At 42.3% G+C, this 20,419-nt stretch overlaps 1 protein-coding gene across 3 annotated transcripts in view; it reads right to left on the bottom strand.

Moving 5' to 3' along the window:
• The window catches only part of LOC134557424 (transcription initiation factor TFIID subunit 4-like), a 150,807-nt gene that overhangs the window by 26,476 nt on the left and 103,912 nt on the right, over positions 1 to 20,419 (bottom strand). For all 3 annotated transcript variants that reach the window (XM_063410413.1, XM_063410415.1, XM_063410416.1), the window contains one exon: positions 20,170 to 20,292. In XM_063410413.1, coding sequence (XP_063266483.1) covers positions 20,170 to 20,292 — 123 coding nt within the window. The remainder of the gene's footprint in view (positions 1 to 20,169; positions 20,293 to 20,419) is intronic.

Below are 20,419 nucleotides of genomic sequence, written 5' to 3'. Positions count from 1 at the left end.
CCATCCAGGAGTTTTTATAAAAAACTCATCAAAATTAAAAATTTTTTGATCTCAAAAATGACAAAATCACTTATTTGCTGTGTCGCACCTGAGCCCCACAACCAGGCTACCCCACACTCATTTATGGGGAGTCAGGTGTAATTACCATGTTATAGAGAACTTCTTATACCAAGCCAGAATCCCGACACTACGACGAGCTGAAAGGAAATCTGGGAAGTCGACAGTGCCAAAGAATGACATATCCAAAGTCTTCACCATCTCTTTTCCATAGCATTATGATTAAGTAGGAATGGCAAAAGGATGGTCCGTATCAGTATGAGAGGGAATCAAAACACCCAGCTTGATGCTCCTGCCCGCCATCCACTCCAAGCTGAGATTCCTCAGTAAAGCCAAGACGAACAAAGATGCATCCTGACATGCCTTTAATATGCAAACTAGTAATCTTTGAAGCTATGATCCTGCAACATTTTTAAGTCTGAAGTGTATGGTTGAGTTAAGTATTCAGATAAACTGGCATTTTTTCCTACCTAAGACAGCTATAGTTAATGGGTCAAAACATAATTTGCCTGTCTTGTTAGAGCTCACAGACATTTGTACAAGTGTCACAATCATTCATGTGACACTTGTCTGCTTTATTATTCTATGCCAAAACCGAGCAAATGTTTACAAGATTTGTTTTTCTGAAGCATATAGGGAAGATATAAGAAAAGGGAAAGACACGAATAAGAGTAAGCATGGAAGCTTCACAGATACCAAGGCTGCTCCTTTCCAACACTGCTTTTTTGAATGGGCTCTTTACGTTGTCATTAAATTATTACAAGAATGTTTATAATCAACTCAGTTATGGTCAAGTGTGCATTGGCCTGTAAATTCAAATATCCTGCCCTCCCATCATCCATTCACTTCCTGACAGGCACAGAGAGGAGCTTCATGGCTGAACTATCCTGGGCACAGGAGCACACGGACTCCTCCTCCTCAGCTCTGACCGAGGGAGCTCGCACACGGTTCTTCCGTGGCAATCTCAGCACAACCAAACAGCTTCTTTGTGCAATTCCTTTATTTTCATTCCACAGCTGCTCTTTACGGAGACTTACACATATAACCATTGCTGGGAAAGTATAGGAAAGTTAATAATTGTTAAAGGCTTACATGAAAGTAATTGTTCTGTTTCTTCTCAATTGCCAATACTGATTTTGCTGTGAGAGGGGATTATGGAAAGAAATGGAACACTAGAGACGGGAAAGTACTGTTACCAAAATCATCTAACAAATGCAAATACAGCCCCCAGTCTTAACAGAAGTGTGGAGTCTAAGAGCACAGCCAGATGTTCGCTGGGATCCAGCTGTGCTGATGAAGGGCTTTGTGCCCCCCAGCTGCTCCCCGGTGCCCCCTGCTGAAGTCATTATCCCTCAGATCCGGGCCAGCCCAGCCCGCACCCTGCTCCTCCACAGCCCAGCCGGGTTTGCCCTGCACACCCTCTGCCCACGGCAGGGCTGCTCAGCCACTCACACCATGGCACCCAGGGCAGGCCTCGCGCTGCCATGCTCCTGAGCCCTAACAACAGGCACTGCTAAATATCATCTCCCTCAGTAAGAGAAAGAAAAGCTTTTGAGAAATCACCTCAGCAAATAAAGCACTGCCTAGTATGTGATTTTTATTTCTTTTTTTTTTCAACAAACACATCCATGGATTTTTCCTACTGTACTACAGACAGGATTCAAACATGACTGACACCTGAAAACAGCACAAACAGTAACGACAACTTGAAATGAGCACAGCCCCAAACCCATCACCTTTGTTCAAGTAACACTTGTAAGCGATCACCAAGAGTAACAACGTAAACCACCAGCCAAAACATTGGTTTGTTTGGTAATTCTTGATTTTGAGGGCATAGATTGTACTTGACACAACTTTCACACTGAAACCATCTGAGATTTTTGTTAATAAACACAAAACAAAATATACATATCATATAACATTTAAAGCTGCCAACTCCTTATCTAGAATGACACATTTCCTTGCTAACCTGTAAAATGCACTGTAGAACAGTATTTTTTTCATTTAAAATTTGCAGAAGAATTCCATATCATCTTTCACTTATTTTTCTAGGTGTATTTCAAACCACACAACACACATTTCCCAGCCCAACCACAAGGCACCACACATGTTAAAAGAGCTCTTTAAATACTAAATACTAACCATGACCATATTTTCGGCTGGATTTCAGCCTGCTCTGGTAAATTCCCTCTTCAGGTGACAAACTAGCAGTAACTGAATTCATTACAGCCTGATTAATTATGCTGCCTTCATACAAAGGAAGAAGAGACTTCAATCAGAAGTGGTAACTTTAAACAGTACCTGTGTAGCAGCATATCAGAACATCAATCCCAGACCCAAGCACTTCCATTTGCTTTGAGAATTCTTAGTAATTACTTCTCCCTTGCTATCACACAGCTCAGCTCAACTCCATGGCCTGAAAAACCACAGGAAGAGGTTTGGAACACACCAGTTCAGCTGACAGGATTTATACCAGTTACCAGAAACCCTGAAAACCACACCTTATGCTCTCCACTTGCAACCACGACCAATCTACACCAGCAACCTTCTTCTGCCCAGCTGAACACAGCAGGAGTTTGGGGAACAAAAGAGGAGTGCAGACAAATGTCAGAGATCTCTCTTCTCATACAGCTGACGACTCGCCAGGTTTTCATCCTCTACATATTTGGAGACAATATCCTTAAATGATGCAGGAGCTGGGAACCACCTGGCTGTGACCTTCTCCCAAAGCAGGCCTATCACCACAGCAGAGCTGGTGCCTAGACAGCAATACTGCTTTTGCTTGTCTGCCTTTTGTGCTTGTTAACATGCAAAGGCAAATTAATCTAAGACAAGAATCTGGCATATGTGTCTAAAATACACACTGCATAATTAAACTGAGAATGAAAGCAAATCAAAGGTATATATGTTCAAATAGTATTTATTGTTCCTTTACATAAAGGAACAAGGAACTTGGCAAATTTTTGTTATGAATAAAGGCCCATCTTCACAAAGTATGGGTTATGAATAGCAATGAACAAGATAAGAGCACATGAGATAAAGCCAGCTAGAGTAAGCCACAGATGGAAGCAGAGCCAGACTGACAATGGAAGAATTCCCACCCTACCGGGCTCCGGAGCGCTCTCCACACAACCTTTTAATGCCAACACACATCAGCATTTACACTAAAGGAGACACTTCAGAGAAACATTTTTAAATGCAAAGTTTGGGATATCTCTTTTTTAATATGGATAATACTCAAAGCATACATCTCTCTACAGACTTAGGTCTCTCGTGCTTAGTCTGTAACATGCCTGTGTGCTCTGCTGCTAACGGCGGTTTAGAGAATTTGCTGTACCTACAGAATTGTATTACGGAGATCCTAGAGGGTATGACTAAAACTTGTTGAAATTAAGTTCTAAGGAAATATATAAATGTAGGTGACTGGCTGGGGTTTGGTTAAAGTCAAGAAGAGAAGGTGCTCCCAGGTCTCTTTCTCAGAGCCAATTGCCTGTAATAATAAATACTCAGGGTTGGCTGTGCAATCAGGGGCTTTGGAGAAAAATAATCACGGATTACAAATATTGCCAGACCAACAGGCTTTCCCATCTCATTCAAACCCAGCATCATCCTGTATGAACAAAAACTGCAGGAAGACAGCTTAGACTGTCACGCTTAGGCAAGAGGAGCTGGCACTGCCTGCAAACAAAATGCAGTGACAAAATGTCATCTCTCTTGTTCTTCACTTAGGGATGCCCCCGCATTACACTTATGGACCCAGGTTTTCACATCTCTCTTCTAATTAGGCAAAATAATGCTGCAGCTAATACCTAGCAGAGGAATTTACTGTGGTTGTGGGAAAAGTACGAGACCGCCTTGCAAAACCTCACTCCTAAAAGAAATAAAAAGGAAATTAAACTCAAAAATGGATTCTTTAATAAAGAGCACTTAAGGCAGCTCCTCATCTTTATCCAATTTCTGTAAACAAAACTCTGATTTTTGTCACAGATAAGAGATTTGAAAACCACAGAATAAAAAGTAATTGAAAAATGTTTTGTGAATTAATTAAAACAAGTTGTGAAACTATATTATTCACTAAATTGCGAACATATTCTTCTAAAGAGAACGAAATGTAAAGAAGAAGTCAATAGATTTGTTTTCAATTATATGACTGCCTTCTTTTCAAAATTTTTCCTCAAAATTTAACTATGAAAACAAAACTTCTGTATGTCTGAACAGAGATGAAAATATATACTTAATATTTTATCAATTACTATTAACCTTGCTCTTAGTATAAATATTTGAAGACTTAAAAATACCTGCTTCAAAGATACATATAAACCAGCCAAAAATTAATCTCAAAAAAAAAAAAAAAAAAAAGGCAGTGGACCAGATACCTCCCTCACAGTCTTTGGATTTGGCTGGCTCAACCAATCTGCTATGGCCACTCAACCAGTTAAATAAATTTCTATAATGATTTCACCATTTTAGGCTGCCTATATGCAAGTTCTTACTGTCAACACGAATTACCCTGTGTGCTGCAATTCCCCCATCAGCCGAGACAAAGCATGGCTGTTGGAGTGCTCTGTCAACATGACAGGCTCCTCCTGGATCTGTACTCCAAACGTCAGGACGAGCGGGCACAGGCAGCCAGAGGTGTCCTGTTCTCAGAGCGGGGAGAGCATTCCCACATTCCCACATTCCCACACAGGCACAGCCTGGCCACTGCAGGGTTTGCCCTGATGGGTGCCCTGGAGCTGGGGGCCAGCTCTGAGCACGCGGCGCTGCGGCGGCCGCGGGCAAGCGGAGCGTGAGCGGCTCGGGACTGATGGGACAGCTCGGGTGGCCCTGACCTGACACCATCCCAGCAGAGCTGGGACACTGCCCCTGGGAATGGAGAGGGCTTGGCATTGATGGGACACCCATCCCAGCAGAGCTGGGACACTGCCCTTGGGCAGGGAGAGGGCTCAGGGCATTGATGGGACACCCATCCCAGCAGAGCTGGGACACTGCCCCTGGGAATGGAGAGGGCTTGGCATTGATGGGACACCCATCCCAGCAGAGCTGGGACACTGCCCTTGGGAATGGAGAGGGCTTGGCATTGATGGGACACCCATCCCAGCAGAGCTGGGACACTGCCCTTGGGCAGGGAGAGGGGTTGGCATTGATGGGACACCCATCCCAGCAGAGCTGGGACACTGCCCGTGGGAATGGAGAGGGGTTGGCATTGATGGGACACCCATCCCAGCAGAGCTGGGACACTGCCCTTGGGCAGGGAGAGGGGTTGGCATTGATGGGACACCCATCCCAGCAGAGCTGGGACACTGCCCTTGGGAATGGAGGGGGCTCAGGGCATTGATGGGACACCCATCCCAGCAGAGCTGGGACACTGCCCTTGGGAATGGAGAGGGGTTGGCATTGATGGGACACCCATCCCAGCAGAGCTGGGACACTGCCCTTGGGCAGGGAGAGGGGTTGGCATTGATGGGACACCCATCCCAGCAGAGCTGGGACACTGCCCCTGGGAATGGAGAGGGCTCAGGGCATTGATGGGACACCCATCCCAGCAGAGCTGGGACACTGCCCTTGGGAATGGAGAGGGCTCAGGGCATTGATGGGACACCCATCCCAGCAGAGCTGGGACACTGCCCTTGGGAATGGAGAGGGCTCAGGGCATTGATGGGACACCCATCCCAGCAGAGCTGGGACACTGCCCGTGGGAATGGAGAGGGGTTGGCATTGATGGGACACCCATCCCAGCAGAGCCGGGACACTGCCCTTGGGCAGGGAGAGGGCAGAGGGAGGGCACTCATGAGCGGCTCTTGGGTCTTCTTCTAGAGAAAAGCTGTATGAGAAATTCAGCACAAATCTGAAGTTTTCATAAAGGAGCTACTTACAAAAACCAATTGAAGGCTGGAGATAAAAATACTTCCCTGAAACTCTTAAAAACTATAACTATCATTAAAGTTTATAGGATTACACATTTAATTTAAGAAACAATGATTTTCAGTATATGCACCAATTAAATAACTCAGAAGTTACAGATTATATTGCCTCATTAATAATTATTTTGAAATTAGAAGGCTTACATTAAACTCATAATTTAAATATGGCAAACAAAAATCTAGTTTTGTAGAACCTGTAGTTGGAAAAACAATTACACAAGAAGAAACACAGCTTTGCTATATCCCACCCACACACTCTGTACAACTTAATAAATTTACCACAGCAATATATAATACCTAGAGAGTAAGGGCAGAAATACAGAAAATTATGTTAAAAAGTAATCGGTCTTCATCACCACCAGGATAAAAGGCAATATATAACTTTTTAGAAGTTGTATGAAGCCCACAAAATCTTGTATCCCAGTAGAGCTAATATAAGAAATGCATTTGACTGTAGACCAACCAGGATTTACAGCCCCAACACAGGCTGCACAAGCTGAATTATGGATTACATTACATTTTTTTTATATATGGCACTGTGGAAAAGAAACCCCTATAGGTCAAAATGACGTATTAATCATTATAGCTAAAATAAATACTATATGTGAATAATATCTACTCATGGGCCACAAAATAGATCAAGGCAGAGAATTTTGAAGACACTTGGAACACTGGAGTCTTCAGTACCTATCAACAATATCAACTGAAAAGCATTAAAATGCTCATTAAACATTTGTAATTTCCACTAATTGCTGCAGACTGGGCAGATATCCCACTGAAATACACACTGTACACATCAAGATTTGATTATGGAGAGACCAGAGTTAGGACAGTTGACTGTAGCCTGTGCTTTAAGACCTTAATCCAAATGCACTTCATTAGGCATTTTCTAAAATAATGTACTGTTGCTGAGGTGATTTGGACACTCAAAACTGAAAACTGATGATCTGTGGTGGAAACAAATCACTTGTTGTACTACTTGTCCTCAACCAGGAGAAGCCACAGAACATGTCCAGTACAGTTAGGCTCCTTAAAATAATGGATACTTCGCAATATTAAAAACCAATTAATTGAAGATTCAGGCTCATAGTACTTCTTGAAGTAAATAAAATAGTTCTTCTTCTGGATTCTCAGTCAAGACGTAACGCACGATGTCAAATACTTCCAAAGATGCAATTTTTATTTATTTCTTTAGAGAGAGAAAACCTACCTTCTCATTTTCTTCTGGAAACCCTTCTATATTGGTTCTAAGTTATTTAAGAAATATTATGAAAAGAATACTTGCAATCTTGATGTATGCTTGCTCTTAACATCACTGGCAAATTATTCTTACTTTGACTACCTGCACAGCTGACAAGAACACCAGGGTACAGTACCTGAAGTTCTTCATTGCTCTGTTACTTCATAAGGCAAAAGTAGCCAACAGCAGCATCAAATTTATCCCAACTCACTGAAGCTACACAGCTGAAGATAAAAACTTTTGCCAAAAGAATTTTGTGGCAATATAAGTTTTACCAAAATGCAACACACCTATCAGGCTGTCCATGGTGTCCAGGGGCAGGAGGCAAGCTTGTGCAGAGTGCTCTTTGTTTCCCCTTCCCTCCTTTAATTGAGCTTCAAGGTACTGAAACTGAATGCTATTCATGAAAATTACTTACAGAGATAAGAAAAATAATTTTGGCTTTGGAGACAAGCACTAGGCACATTTTCAAGTCCATTAGGTGTAGCTCATTTTTTGCTTTGTAAAGATGTCTCTGGAAATTTGTTTTTTAAAAACTGTAATAGCATAAAACCGAAAACAAATAAAAAGAGAAAACCGAGGGATTACAAAAGCCTGCAAAAAAGAGAAATGCAGGTGGCTTCTTTCATGGATTAGGAAAAATGTATCACAGGCTAGTGATATGGCCTGGAAAAAAATGCCCTCTGCCAACACCTCCCCTATAGATAAAGCAGCTGCAGTGCTGCTGTCTTTTTGATCAAGAGAAGAAATCCCACACCAATGACTGTTTCCCCTGACAGACTGCTTGTCCTTTTTAATGTTACATGAGAGCACCAGCCTGAACTTCCCTCCCCTCAGAGCTCATACCACTACCACTGATTAGAGATGCTGGTCTGCCTAGGGGTACTCACTTCTTTGGCCAAGGCTGTTTAACCTGTTGTGCTCCTTGTATTCCTTGCCTTCTCTTTGGAGATGGAAACTTTGCCTTTTTTATGGAACTTTGTACTCATTCTCCTGGCAGAGTTTCCTCTAAATTGTTCAGTAATTGGTGCATCATGCAGAAGTTCAGCTCTTGTTAGGCTCCTTTGTTTGCAAGGGAGTGTCATGCTCAGAAAGTCTGGAGAATTATCTCTTTTCCTGATAAAACTATAGCATGGGCCAACACTATTTTCATGCTGCTATAGCACAGAAATCACTATTTATAATACCTTCTACTTTCTCAAACACAGCTGCAGAAAACCTCATAACTCTCATTTGCCTTCCCATACAACACTGCTGTTTCTTTGCCCTTTTGTTTGCTGGGATAATTATTATACCAAGAATACTACAAACAGAGTAACAAAAGCCAGTGAAAATAGGTCTATTGCACCACCTCCTGCAGACACCTCATGCACAGGCCAGCTCAAAGCTCATCAGAAAAGCTGGAAGGTGAGGTAGGGTAAGAAATCCCCAAGTGGTTCAACAGCCCAGAAGTTTGACTCTTAAGGACTGGGACTCCTAAATGACCTATGGTTTCCATAGCCAAGTTTTGTAATAATTTAACTTAGCTTTAGTTAACACCGTGAAATGTCTGTGTGGGTATTCAGTCATGCTTGGAAAAGTGATCTGTAACTCGTTAGCAAAACTACCCCATGAAACTAACCCCAGAATCCCAGGAACTCATACCAGCTAAAAAGCTATAAAGATTGTAATTTTATGCAAATCACTGTAACTTCATATAGGCCAAAAAAGCAGGATTTTTCTCCAAAGACAGGAGGAGAGGAGGGAAAAAACCCAAGTCTGACTTAAAAGTCATGGAGACACTCATGATAATTTTACCACCACAGTCCTGCTAGACGGTAAAAAAACTTCCTTAAGTTGTTACTATTTTTTAACTTCTCTGCTTCTCTTTTTGACTGTCTCTTGGGTTGCCAGTATTAAAAAAACCCCAAACTCCACCAGCTGAAGAAACCTCTCCAAGGTCGGGGAGCTGCAGTTCTGCCTGCTGCCCTTCCCTCCCTATTGCACCTCCCCTGCAGGAACTGGCTGCCAGCCTGTAACTTGAAGGCAAGCAGTAACCAAGTAACTAATAAATAAGGAGTACACCACTAAAGTAAACAGTACCCCAGCTATAATTAGCTAGAACAGACAAGCTGCTGGTGGTAGATGTCTCTCCGAGTTCCCTCAGGCCCTCTCCAGCCCCCACAGAATCCCTTTAACCAGCATGCTCCTGTTTGACTCCAGGCAAAACAAAAACAAAACCCCCCTTTTTTCCTAGCCATTCACTAGAACCGAGTATGTAACAAAAGGAACACCAAGATGAAGATCCCACTATTAGCTATTTTTACTGTACTATGTCTTTGAAAGCAAAATACTGCCTGTAATATTCAAGACACATTGGGAAACTTCATAAACCTGCATTTAACACACACTGGTTAGTCCCAAAGACTTCTGTGGTCAAATAGCATGAGACTTCCCAAAAGCATACAATACGACAATTTCTAGAAAGAAAACCCTGGTTTCAAGACAGAAGGAAATACAGAAAATGAAGTGTTTTCCTACACCAGAGCCAGTTAGGGATTAGCAAAGCTGAGCTCCTGCAGTGGGAAATGCAGGCAGATTGACAGGAACACTGCGCTCCAACAACAGCTTATTGCAGGTAATTAATGTTCTACACGAGGCACATTACTGACTTCAAACAAACTCACCACTCTGCTTCAAGTGAAGCATGTGCACATGTCCTTGCAGGTCTGGAGCTCCAACGCTCAGCTTCTCATGAATGTGGCCAAACAGGACCCACTTTGCCATCCCTCCTACAAAGGAAGGATGTGCAAAGCACGCTGTTCTATTATCTGTGAGCAGTTTTTAACGAAGCTGAAAAGCTCGTTTCAGCTCAAAATTTAAATATTTGAGCTCCATCTTTAAATTTAATCTTTGGCAAATTTCAGCCAAATTCTGAAGGAGCGCAGACAGTAGGAGACTGGTCAAGATGTGTAAGGTAAGTACTTTCCAAATGAAACAAGTATTTGCTCAAAATACTCTTACAATTTAGAATACATCACAGGGATTAAAATGCATCATGTTCTTTGAACAGCAAATTGGTCAAAATAAATTTGCCTGCACCACAAACCGCTGATATTGTGTTATTTCATGACGATATCACTTCTGAAACCAGTAATAGGGACCTGCCTTTAAATTTCATGCACAGATATACCTGATATACATGATATGCACACACTAAACACTCAGAAAGACATTTTGACTTACAGTAAAATCTTGGAAGACTTGCACATGGTAAAAGGAAACCATGAAAGGCCTGTTTTCATTTCTCTTGCTTGCACACTAAGCTTGTTTTCAATCAGACTACTGAAAATGAAGGGATAATTTTTTGAACACATAATAAGACAGCAAGTTCTGAATAAAATGTTATTCTGTGGGGCTTTTGTTTTGTTTTCAATTCAAGAACTTATACTTTTTATCAACAGACCACACTGAGCTGTACACAACACACAGCGGCGATGCAGAGGGGGCATGGCCATTGCTATTCCATACCACCCACATCACCCCTTGGGATGTGGCTTCGGGGGAAGAAAATGCGGCCTTACACCAGAAATGTGGCCTTTGTTGAGTTTCTTGCCCAGGGAAGTTGTTGGAGCAGCACTGCGGAGTGTCCTCCCGCTGCTGCCCATCCTGCCAGTCCTCAGCAGGACTCGGCCGGGGCGTGGATGCAGCTCCAAGGAGGAACGGGGCCGAGCCAGAGCCGAGATGAGCGGAGCCCGAGCAGAGCCTCAACAGAGTCCGAGCAGAGCCTGAGCAGAGCCTGAGAGGAGCTTGAGAGGAGCCTGAACAGAGCCTGAGCAGAGCCTGAGAGGAGCCTGAGAGGAGCCTGAGCAGAGCCTGAGAGGAGCCTGAGCAGAGCCTGAGAGGAGCCTGAGCAGAGCCTGAACAGAGTCCGAGCAGAGCCTGACCAGAGCCTGAGAGGAGCCTGAGCAGAGCCTGAACAGAGTCCGAGCAGAGCCTGAGAGGAGCCTGAGAGGAGCCTGAGAGGAGCCTGAGCAGAGCCTGAGAGGAGCCTGAGAGGAACCCGAGCAGAGCCTGAGAGGAGCCTGAGCAGAGCCTGAGAGGAGCCTGAGAGGAGCCTGAGAGGAGCCTGAACAGAGCCTGAGAGGAGCCTGAGAGGAGCCTGAACAGAGTCCGAGCAGAGCCTGAGAGGAGCCTGAGAGGAGCCTGAACAGAGCCCGAGCAGAGCCCGAGCAGAGCCTGAGAGGAGCCTGAACAGAGCCCGAGCAGAGCCCGAGCAGAGCCCGAGCAGAGCCTGAACAGAGCCTGAGAGGAGCCTGAGCAGAGCCTGAACAGAGCCTGTGTGAGCTTCTGTCAGGTTTTGAGAATCCTCTACAAATCCATTTCCCACACACAGGAACAGGTCTTGTTTTTGCCTCAGCCACATGGAGCTGAGCCGAGGTGGGGAGTTCCTTTTGTGTGTAAATCTCCTGTTCTTTTGTGCCCTTTTAGTATCGGAATTGTTCTTTTCCTGTGCATTTCCTATCCCACTGCTGTTTGTTTCCAGTAAATTATCATCACACCCCACAGACTCTGCCTTTGTCCATCTCTCACTGGAAGCAGGGGAAAAAGTGAAGTGGAGCAGCTTATTTGGAGTTTAATTCCCACTACAGGGACACAACTTGGACAATGGTTTGGTTCTGCAGGTAAAATAAGTTCTGTTCACCACTTCTGGGTGAGGTGTTTACTTTAGAAACTGGCAACCAGATTTCCTTGAAGTTCAAGACTGTTTGCCCCAAGGCCCAGGGTAAACTAAAAATGTTAAATGATTAATTGTCACTCTCTGTAGGACCAACACATTACTTGACTGCCTATAAAAGAATTGCCTGAAAAAAAATCCAAAAATGTGCATCTTAATACATTTTAAGTTCTTTAGACTTTTTCCAAACCTTAACTTCAGTAAAAAAGGTATTAGACAAAAAGGAAAAAGACTATCCCACAAAATTTACCTAGCACTGAATAGGATCGAAGCAGAAGGAAATGAATCTATTTGATGATTCATCTGACTGCTCTAGGGAAGAATTACTTCAATGGGAAACATTGCCACCTTAAGATACAGTTATGAATCTTTCCATGCACAGGTTGAAAAATTACACCTTGAAAATTTTCTGGTCAAGTTTTAAAAATTATTTTCACTGACATCTAAAATTGTCACAGCACCTTGGGCCTTACCTTCTAAAGTCAATGGACAAACCCTCTGCTAGATCCTTCCATGCTTTCTCTAAGTCTTACCAATTTTACTTAGCCAGAAGAAGGAAAAAATCTGTAATTGTAAGCATCAGAAAAAAAGAGACCAAAAAATAGCTTCTATCCTTCAGTGTCTGAAAATCAGGAAGACAGAGAGAAGACAACTGAAAATACAGAAAAACTCAAGCCAAAGCCAACTTCCAAAAACACCCCCAAACATAAACTCACATGTCCTCTGTCCCAACACATCCTCAGGGTAGCTGCCTTTTGCAAGAAAAGCACAAGCAGCCCAGCAATAGCAGTAGAGCTCCACAAGGATTGACAAATAATGGATGAACTCTTAGCTACTCAGATGCCTTTGTGCCAAATTCCCATTTTCCATGCTAATAAGCTGCACACACTGTATCTACAACTGAGCTATAAATAAAACAATTCTATTTATTATTACCATATTAGGAAAATTTTCTTTTAAAAAACATTGTAATTTTTTTTGTAACCTAGGAGGAGGATTTATCTTTCTATTAAGATAAAACAACAAAACACTATTCAAGTAATAATATAGTAGAAACCTTTGAGAAGCAGAGAAAAAAATGCTGTCATGGTCTCCTCCTGCAAGCTACATCAACACCATGCAGTCATGTGGGATCAACTTCCATCTCCAAATGAAGCAAAAATCAAATTTGTCTTGGCCAATAAGGAAAATTATTAATATCATTGAACCTCTGTCAGAATATTTTGTGTTCCACAGATCAAAGGAATATACACAGCATGCAAACCTGTTCTACTAGTAAAAAATAATGTTTTTCCTGGCACAGAGCCCACTTGCTATTTTCTTGCATTGCTGCCTGGCTTTTTCTCCTGTGAACTGAGATCCATGCAAAAATGTTCTACTGCCTCCTGACTCAGTGTCTGTATTCCTGCCTGTTTGCAACAGGCACGGAAATGTATTTCCACACATCCACTCTCAGGTACAATTATTAATCACCAATGTAAACACAGCATTATCCATCATCATCAATGTCTTCCTAGTTTTACTGCTAAGTCTGTAAGAAGCATTAGAGTAATGTTTATAAGTTCTGTTTCACAAAATAAAACCAGAATTCTAAAAAATCCCAGTTTGTGTTCATCATGGGCTAAAACACAGTTTGAATTAAATGTTTAAAAATGAAAACTTGTCACTGGGGCAATTGCTTTTTAAATTGAAATATCATTCATTTAAGAATAAGGAAAAAGGTGCAATTACTAATTAGGATAACATCTATAGTATGTCTCAAAATACTGCTTTTGAAATAGATAAACACGTTTTTTATAGTGAACTATTTTAATATTTTTTTGATTTTGAAAACAGGAAATAAAACAAAACAGAATTAAAAGATAAGTTGAAGCCAAACTTGAGATTTTCGAAGATTTATAAAGTAGTATGCATGTAATTCTATTTTAAAAAAAGTAAGGACAGACGTCTTTCTTCTGTCTCCTTGAAAACTCAGACCCATAAATTTAAGTGATAGTTTGGGGATACCTCAAATGAAATCAACTGTCAGCAGCAGTGACATCCTACACCAAAACAGGTCTGAGAGAACACTGCATTTTCTCATGTCAGTGAGACATGGAGCAGAGAGTGCTTGAAGAGGCAATGATACAACAAACCATAAAAATCCCTCCTGTTCTGCTCTTAGTCTACAGGTTTAAAAGCACAAAAAGCAAACTTTAACTTCTTGATCCATAAAATGCTTGCAAAAGGTGTTCTGCTCCATTGTATCTCTCTCACATAACTCAATCTTAACCATTGTAAAGGGGCTTTAGATTCCAGTGCTTTCTAAACATATCTTGACCACTTTAAACAAGAAGTGATTTATCAAGAGCCAACCACACAGAAGGAAGACCAAGCTGAGACTTGAGTTGTTGAACAAGTTGTTCCAAGGATCTTTCAAAGTGGATGCCATAAAATAAACTTTAGCTCTGGAAAGGTGAGGCAGCAGCCTAAAGATTTGCTCAGAGAATGGCAATGCTGATGATTGGTGTTGTTCCCCAAAATAAAGGACTGTTCCTTGGTTCTAGTTCTTTTGGTTCTGTCAGGAGCAGTTATACCTCATACATTCCCTGATTCATGACCTTCTAAAGTGGGTGATATTCAGTGAGTAGAAACTTTGGACAGAAGCCAAGGCACAACCCTCCTGTAACAGAGACTTCTGCACGACACACTGCACATCTCTCATGGTTTAAAGGGCAAAGAAAGGAAGGAAACACCGCCAGGTTTTCCAAGAGACAGCTCACATCGAACCCATTCCAAAGAGAAAATCAGCCAGTATCCTGAGTTCTTCTTAATATTGTTAAAATATTGACAATGGATTTGAGGAATAATTGCAGGTACTGCTGAAATGTCCATGGATAACCCAAGCATGCAGTGAGAATGTCAGCTGGAGTGGTAAAATTAATCACGTTCAGTACTGCGTAACCAAAAAGAGACTGCAGTCAAAAGTACTTTTTTCCTTCTCTAGCACATACCCAAGTGCTTCCCACATAATCCTGAATCCATCCTTACATTTCCACTTAGAAATCAGGAGTATTTCTAAGTATAGAGTATAAAGACCTAATAGTAATGTTAAGTAATTTCTCTATGTCTGCCTCTGGTAGAACACAGATTTCCAAGTCTTAAACCAGAATTTTAATCATGTTTTGTACACAACCTAAACATGAAAACAGCTTTAAAATACTCAAGTTATACCATCTGAAAGATAATTTTAATTAAAAAATGTGCTGCCTTGTACCCAAAGTACATCTCACAATCACTTCAGTAATTAGCTTTTTTCTACACAAAACATCTCTGTTTTAACTGTTAGTTTTGGGACTTTCCAGGTCTGCAAGAACATTATCTTTCTTGACTAATATAATGGCTGGAATATATTGGATGAGAAAAAACACAGAGTATCAGATCTCCCTTGAGCACTGGCCCAACATATGGCCCTGCACATTTTGAACGATGGTGTTTGGGATAGTTTGCTGAATATTCTTACGATGCCTGCTCTTGTGCTGTGTGAGGAAGAGGCTTTTCCTTATCCCTAAAATGACTGTCTTCAATAAGCGGTGATTCACTGAACTAGCCCTGGAGCTGCCTTTGGAAGCTCAGTATTCAAAAACCATCTGTGCCAGCAAGTACCAGGAGAGGGCTTTCACTGGATATTTAAACAAATTATACCCTCAGATATTTCAAACATATACTCTGTATTTGTGTATTTTGGGATACTAGCCATGGGTCTTGATGAAAAGCCAAATGATTTTATTAGTAGTATTAGTATTAGTATTATTAAATACAGAAAAATACTTATCTTTAACCTCTACACTTTAATTTCATAATAAGAAATGAGGGACTTAAAAATATGCAAATTCTGCATTCATGCCACCTTAGCAGTACTCAAATATTCAGCTTGTAAAGCTACCTGACCTAGTCTTGTGAGGGCTAATCCTTTCTTTAAAGCTTCAACTCTTACAATTATATGAAAATATCTATTTCATAAACAAACCAGAATTTTAATTCTAACTTTTAAAAGCCTTATAATTCAAGGAAAAAATACCACTGATAATGTGAACTGAACAAATTCAAACTCAAACAAAAAGCAACTAAGGTAAACAAAAGCAACCCAAACCTTATATTTAATCTGACATTAGAGATGCTTGGGGATGCTAACTGGAGAACTTCAGTGCTTGCTGTCCCGAGTGTTGTAACCTGCTGGTGTCCCCTGTGCTGGGTGCCACACCAGCATCCCAGGACAGCAGCACAGCTCACACCAGGGCAGCCCTGCTGCCAAACACAACACGTGGGGCAGGATCCTTGGATACCTCACTTGATGATCACAGGCTGAATTCCAAAGAGCTGTGACTTTGAAAGATATTTTCCAATAATTTTTGTCTGGTATTACTAAAGAAATGGAAAACTCCTAAAATATTCTGTAAATGCAGTATTTTCAACTCTGCCTGGCAGAGAAGCTGAATCCTTCCAAAGGTATCTCGCTTCTCTTTACCTCTTCTCCTTCACTCTTGATCTAAAGCACATTATAATGATAAGCAGGCTGAATTAGTGATGAGCTGCTGCCTGCCACAGAGGCAGCTGTGTTTCTAGCAGATCATCTAAAATACAAGCAGACACCAAAGGCAGCAGAAAGGAAGCGAATGAGGTGCAGGTGATCTCACATTTGCTGTCTCTGGCTGTAAGTTCCTTTCCCAGGGTTCACTGGGCTCTAGGCCAGACTACTTCAACAAGCAAAGCAGGAACTCCTCACTTTTCAGTGGTGTTAGATCAGTGTTCCTCCTGTTTATTGACTGGAGATGGGTCAGCCCAGGGTGCAAGAGCCAGGGCCAAGCCACGGGAAGGGGCAGCGATGCAGGGACAGCGACAGGGGTCACAGTGACATCAGCCCAGGCCATTGGTATTCCTGTCTGAACCCAGTCACTCACTGGGCAGCAGGGTTATTTGGGAACACTCAGCCCCTGTTCATCCACTGTTTTACAAAATATTTTCCCCATATTTTGGAAAGACATTTTTAACATGGTTGCAGGTAGAAGCAAATTTTAAAAAATAACCTCACTCCAAAACTGCTGATTTTCCATGTCCCCAGGTAAAAGCAGTAGAAAAAAATTAGCTGTGCTAGTCCAGAAAAGACAATTGATGGGCCTGGTCTTGATAATTTATAATAATCCTGCCATCCAAACAGAATGGTCTATTTAGCTATGGCTTGAAAACAAGCAAAGAAGTCCAAATGAGCTCTGGCAATGTGAGACAGAGAAAAAGTTTAAAGAAAATACTCTCAAACAAAGTGCTGGTAGAAAATACTTACAGTTACTAACACAAACTTTTCCACATTTCCAAAAGCTGTACAAGAGCTATTTCTCTCTGTGTAACAAATAGTACTTTAATACAAAAATACTAATCTTTTCCATCAACCTCTTAAGTAGAAAATCCATTACTACTCCTGAATTAACCTCCTGCTCAGATGAAAAGGGTATTATTAAAAAGATACAATTTCCAAAAATAAATTGTTAGTATTTCTATTAAACCAAGAAGCTGGACTGAAATCCGGCACTGCCCACTGAAAAATGGCCAATGCAACTAAGTGTCAAACAAGAGTTAGTTCAGAAAAGGGAAAAAAAAAGGAAGATGCCAGGTTGGGGTGATCTGTCAATGACATCCCTTTGGATCAGTAAACATGCAGGGTCCCAGCTGCAACAAAAGCAGACCCACAAGTCAAGAGAGATTAATGAGGAGACTAGCAACTTCAATGCAAAAACTGGGCATTTTGACAAAAAAAAGGGCAGGTCAAAAAAGCTCTGGCCAAGTCAGACCTTGCAAGCAGAGATTATCAGTAGCAAGGGCTTTAAGCAGCTTAGAAATCGCTGTGAGAAATCAGTGTCACACACCATAAAGGAGTTGGATATTTGAAGGTTGAATTCGGCTAAGGGGGTGTTGGTACCACAGAACACAGAATCATAATGATGTTTATAATGTCCAGAAAACCAAAGAGGAGATATCAGTCAGTCTTAGAAAAATAATACAACATTCCAGTACCTTTTTACAGGGAAACATTTTGGAGGAGTTGAGCTCATTTCTGCATGGCAGCCCTAATAAGCTGAGAAGAATAGCAGAAAGGGAATTTCTAGGAGCCAAGCTGTGTGACACAGCTCCTACAGACCTCAGGTCCTATTCCCTACAAAAGACATTGAATAATGCAGATACAGCTTCCAAGACCTTGAAATCAGCTTCTTGCCAGGCATCTATATCAGCTGGCCAGGATGGTTAGGAGCTAGGAGAAGAGGGATGGGAGCAGTTCCATCTGAACTGGCACACAGTTCATGGCTCCAGGAAATCCATGGACCAGCAAAACCTTCAAGGGTAGTTTGCCAACTGAACAATATGGTTGTTCAGCAAAATTCGGGCTAGGAGAGCAGCAAAAGGAAGCAAAGATATCCAGAAGCCTTTGGAATTTGCCCCAGATCTTTATTTTTTCTTTTTTTAGTAAGAGAACAAGGAGCTTCTAGAGAGAGAGGGAAGCTACTCATCATAATCAATTCAGATACAGAGCTCTGATTAAAATGTTTCACTCAGTGAAGATGACCACAATTTTGTTCATCGAATTATTAATATTTACAAAAGAATAATTCTTTTAAAGGAACAATAGAAAATAAAAAGTAAACTCTGTTCCTTAGGAGAAAATATTCCTTTGGTGACGTGTTAAAATCTGAAGGGATCCATGTATTATTAGAAGGTTCAAATTATTTTTATGTGAGGGAAAGCCAAAGCTATGACCACCCAGTGGAGCTTCTAATGAAAGCTTCTTTGGGCCTGTTGCTATGAGATTTGTTACAGGTGCATGTGAAGCAGAACAGAATTCTTTACTGGATGCAAGATAAAGGACGGAGACTGAAAGGAAGGGAGTAACAGGACAACACAAAAGCCAGGAAACTTCCTCAGTCTGAAAACTGGAACACCTCCTATGTATCTGAAGTTCTAAGTCAATTTTAGAGTATAAACAAGATGCACTTCTGTTCCTAGCTCAGCTAATTCCTTAGCACTAATCTTAGCACACGAAAAGAGAGAGAAGTCAGATAAAAGCTATCCAAAATGGGAAACAAAAAGGCCTTTGGAAATGCCTGGCATTTAGACAGTCAAATGTCTGAGCCAAAACTGTTAGTTTAGTTATTCAAAACAAAATGTTTGCATTTTCCTCAGAACAGGCATGTAATAGGGAGAATTCCTCTGACTCCTCTGCGTGGGCAGACTCAGCAGAAGGAGAAGCAGCCCAAGTGTATCTGTGCTCTTACACAGGGCTCTTACAGAGCCACCACAGCAGGGCCACCACAGCACCCTGCTCCTCCACCTTGCTTAACACAGACCAGGCTTTCCACAGTTTTGCATTTATTGCATAGCACAGCTACTTCTCCACTTTAAATAACGGGAGAATCATGCTAATGAATCTGATACTATTTCTAGAGCACAGTATTCTTATGGAAATTATGATTTAGCATGATTATAAACTCATCTTTGCAGTGGTGGAGGACACCTTGACGTTCTGGAAGAAGTTTATAACATATTTATCACAAATCCACACTGGTATTACTACAAGCTCTTGGTTCAAACTCTAAGCAAGACTACAGTTATGTTTTTTCAGATACTTCTTCACTCCTTACTCTTTTTGGGTTTTTTCAGATTACGCAGAGGAGAAAACAGATATAAAGGCAGCGAACAGTTTAAGACCTACACTTCACATTTAATTATTTTAAAAACTATTCTTTAATTATCTGCTGGAAGTTCACACTTGAAAACACAATTGAAAGGAGATGTCATTTTAACTGTGGCAAGATCAGCCAGACTCCCGGTGCTGCTGGGCACTTCCAAAAGGCACAGCTCGCTGGGAGCTGCAGCAGGAGCAGCTCTGTGCCCCCCTGGCCCTGGCACACACCTCTGTGCCCTCTGGCACACACCTCTGTGCCCCCCAGCACACAGCTCTGTGCCCCCCAGCCCTGGCACACACCCCTGTGCCCCTGGCACACAGCTCTGTGCCCCCCAGCCCTGGCACACACCCCTGTGCCCCTGGCCCTGGCACACACCCCTGTGCCCCTGGCACACAGCTCTGTGCCCCCCAGCCCTGGCACACACCCCTGTGCCCCTGGCCCTGGCACACAGCTCTGTGCCCCCTGGCACACACTCCTGTGCCCCTGGCACACACCCCTGTGCCCCTGGCCCTCACGTACCTCTCCTCCCATGCTGAGCAGGCCGGGCGTGTCCAGCTTCCGCTTCTTGCGGGGCCCGATGGCTGCCAGGGCTGTCAGGTTGGCGTCCCTCTGCCTCATCTGGGCAAGCTCCTGCTGCTGCATCTGCCACACAGGGAGACAACTCGTGTTACATTTTGTTCTCTTGCCGTATCAAAAGGTTACCTTCAGACCTGCAAGCATGAGCTAGAAGCCACACATGAGCAACCCCTGAGAGCATTTTACTGCTCCC

Source organism: Prinia subflava, chromosome 13, assembly GCF_021018805.1.
Source record: "Prinia subflava isolate CZ2003 ecotype Zambia chromosome 13, Cam_Psub_1.2, whole genome shotgun sequence".
Classification (NCBI taxonomy): Eukaryota; Metazoa; Chordata; class Aves; order Passeriformes; family Cisticolidae; genus Prinia; species Prinia subflava.
This window is presented reverse-complemented; position numbering and strand designations above follow the sequence as displayed.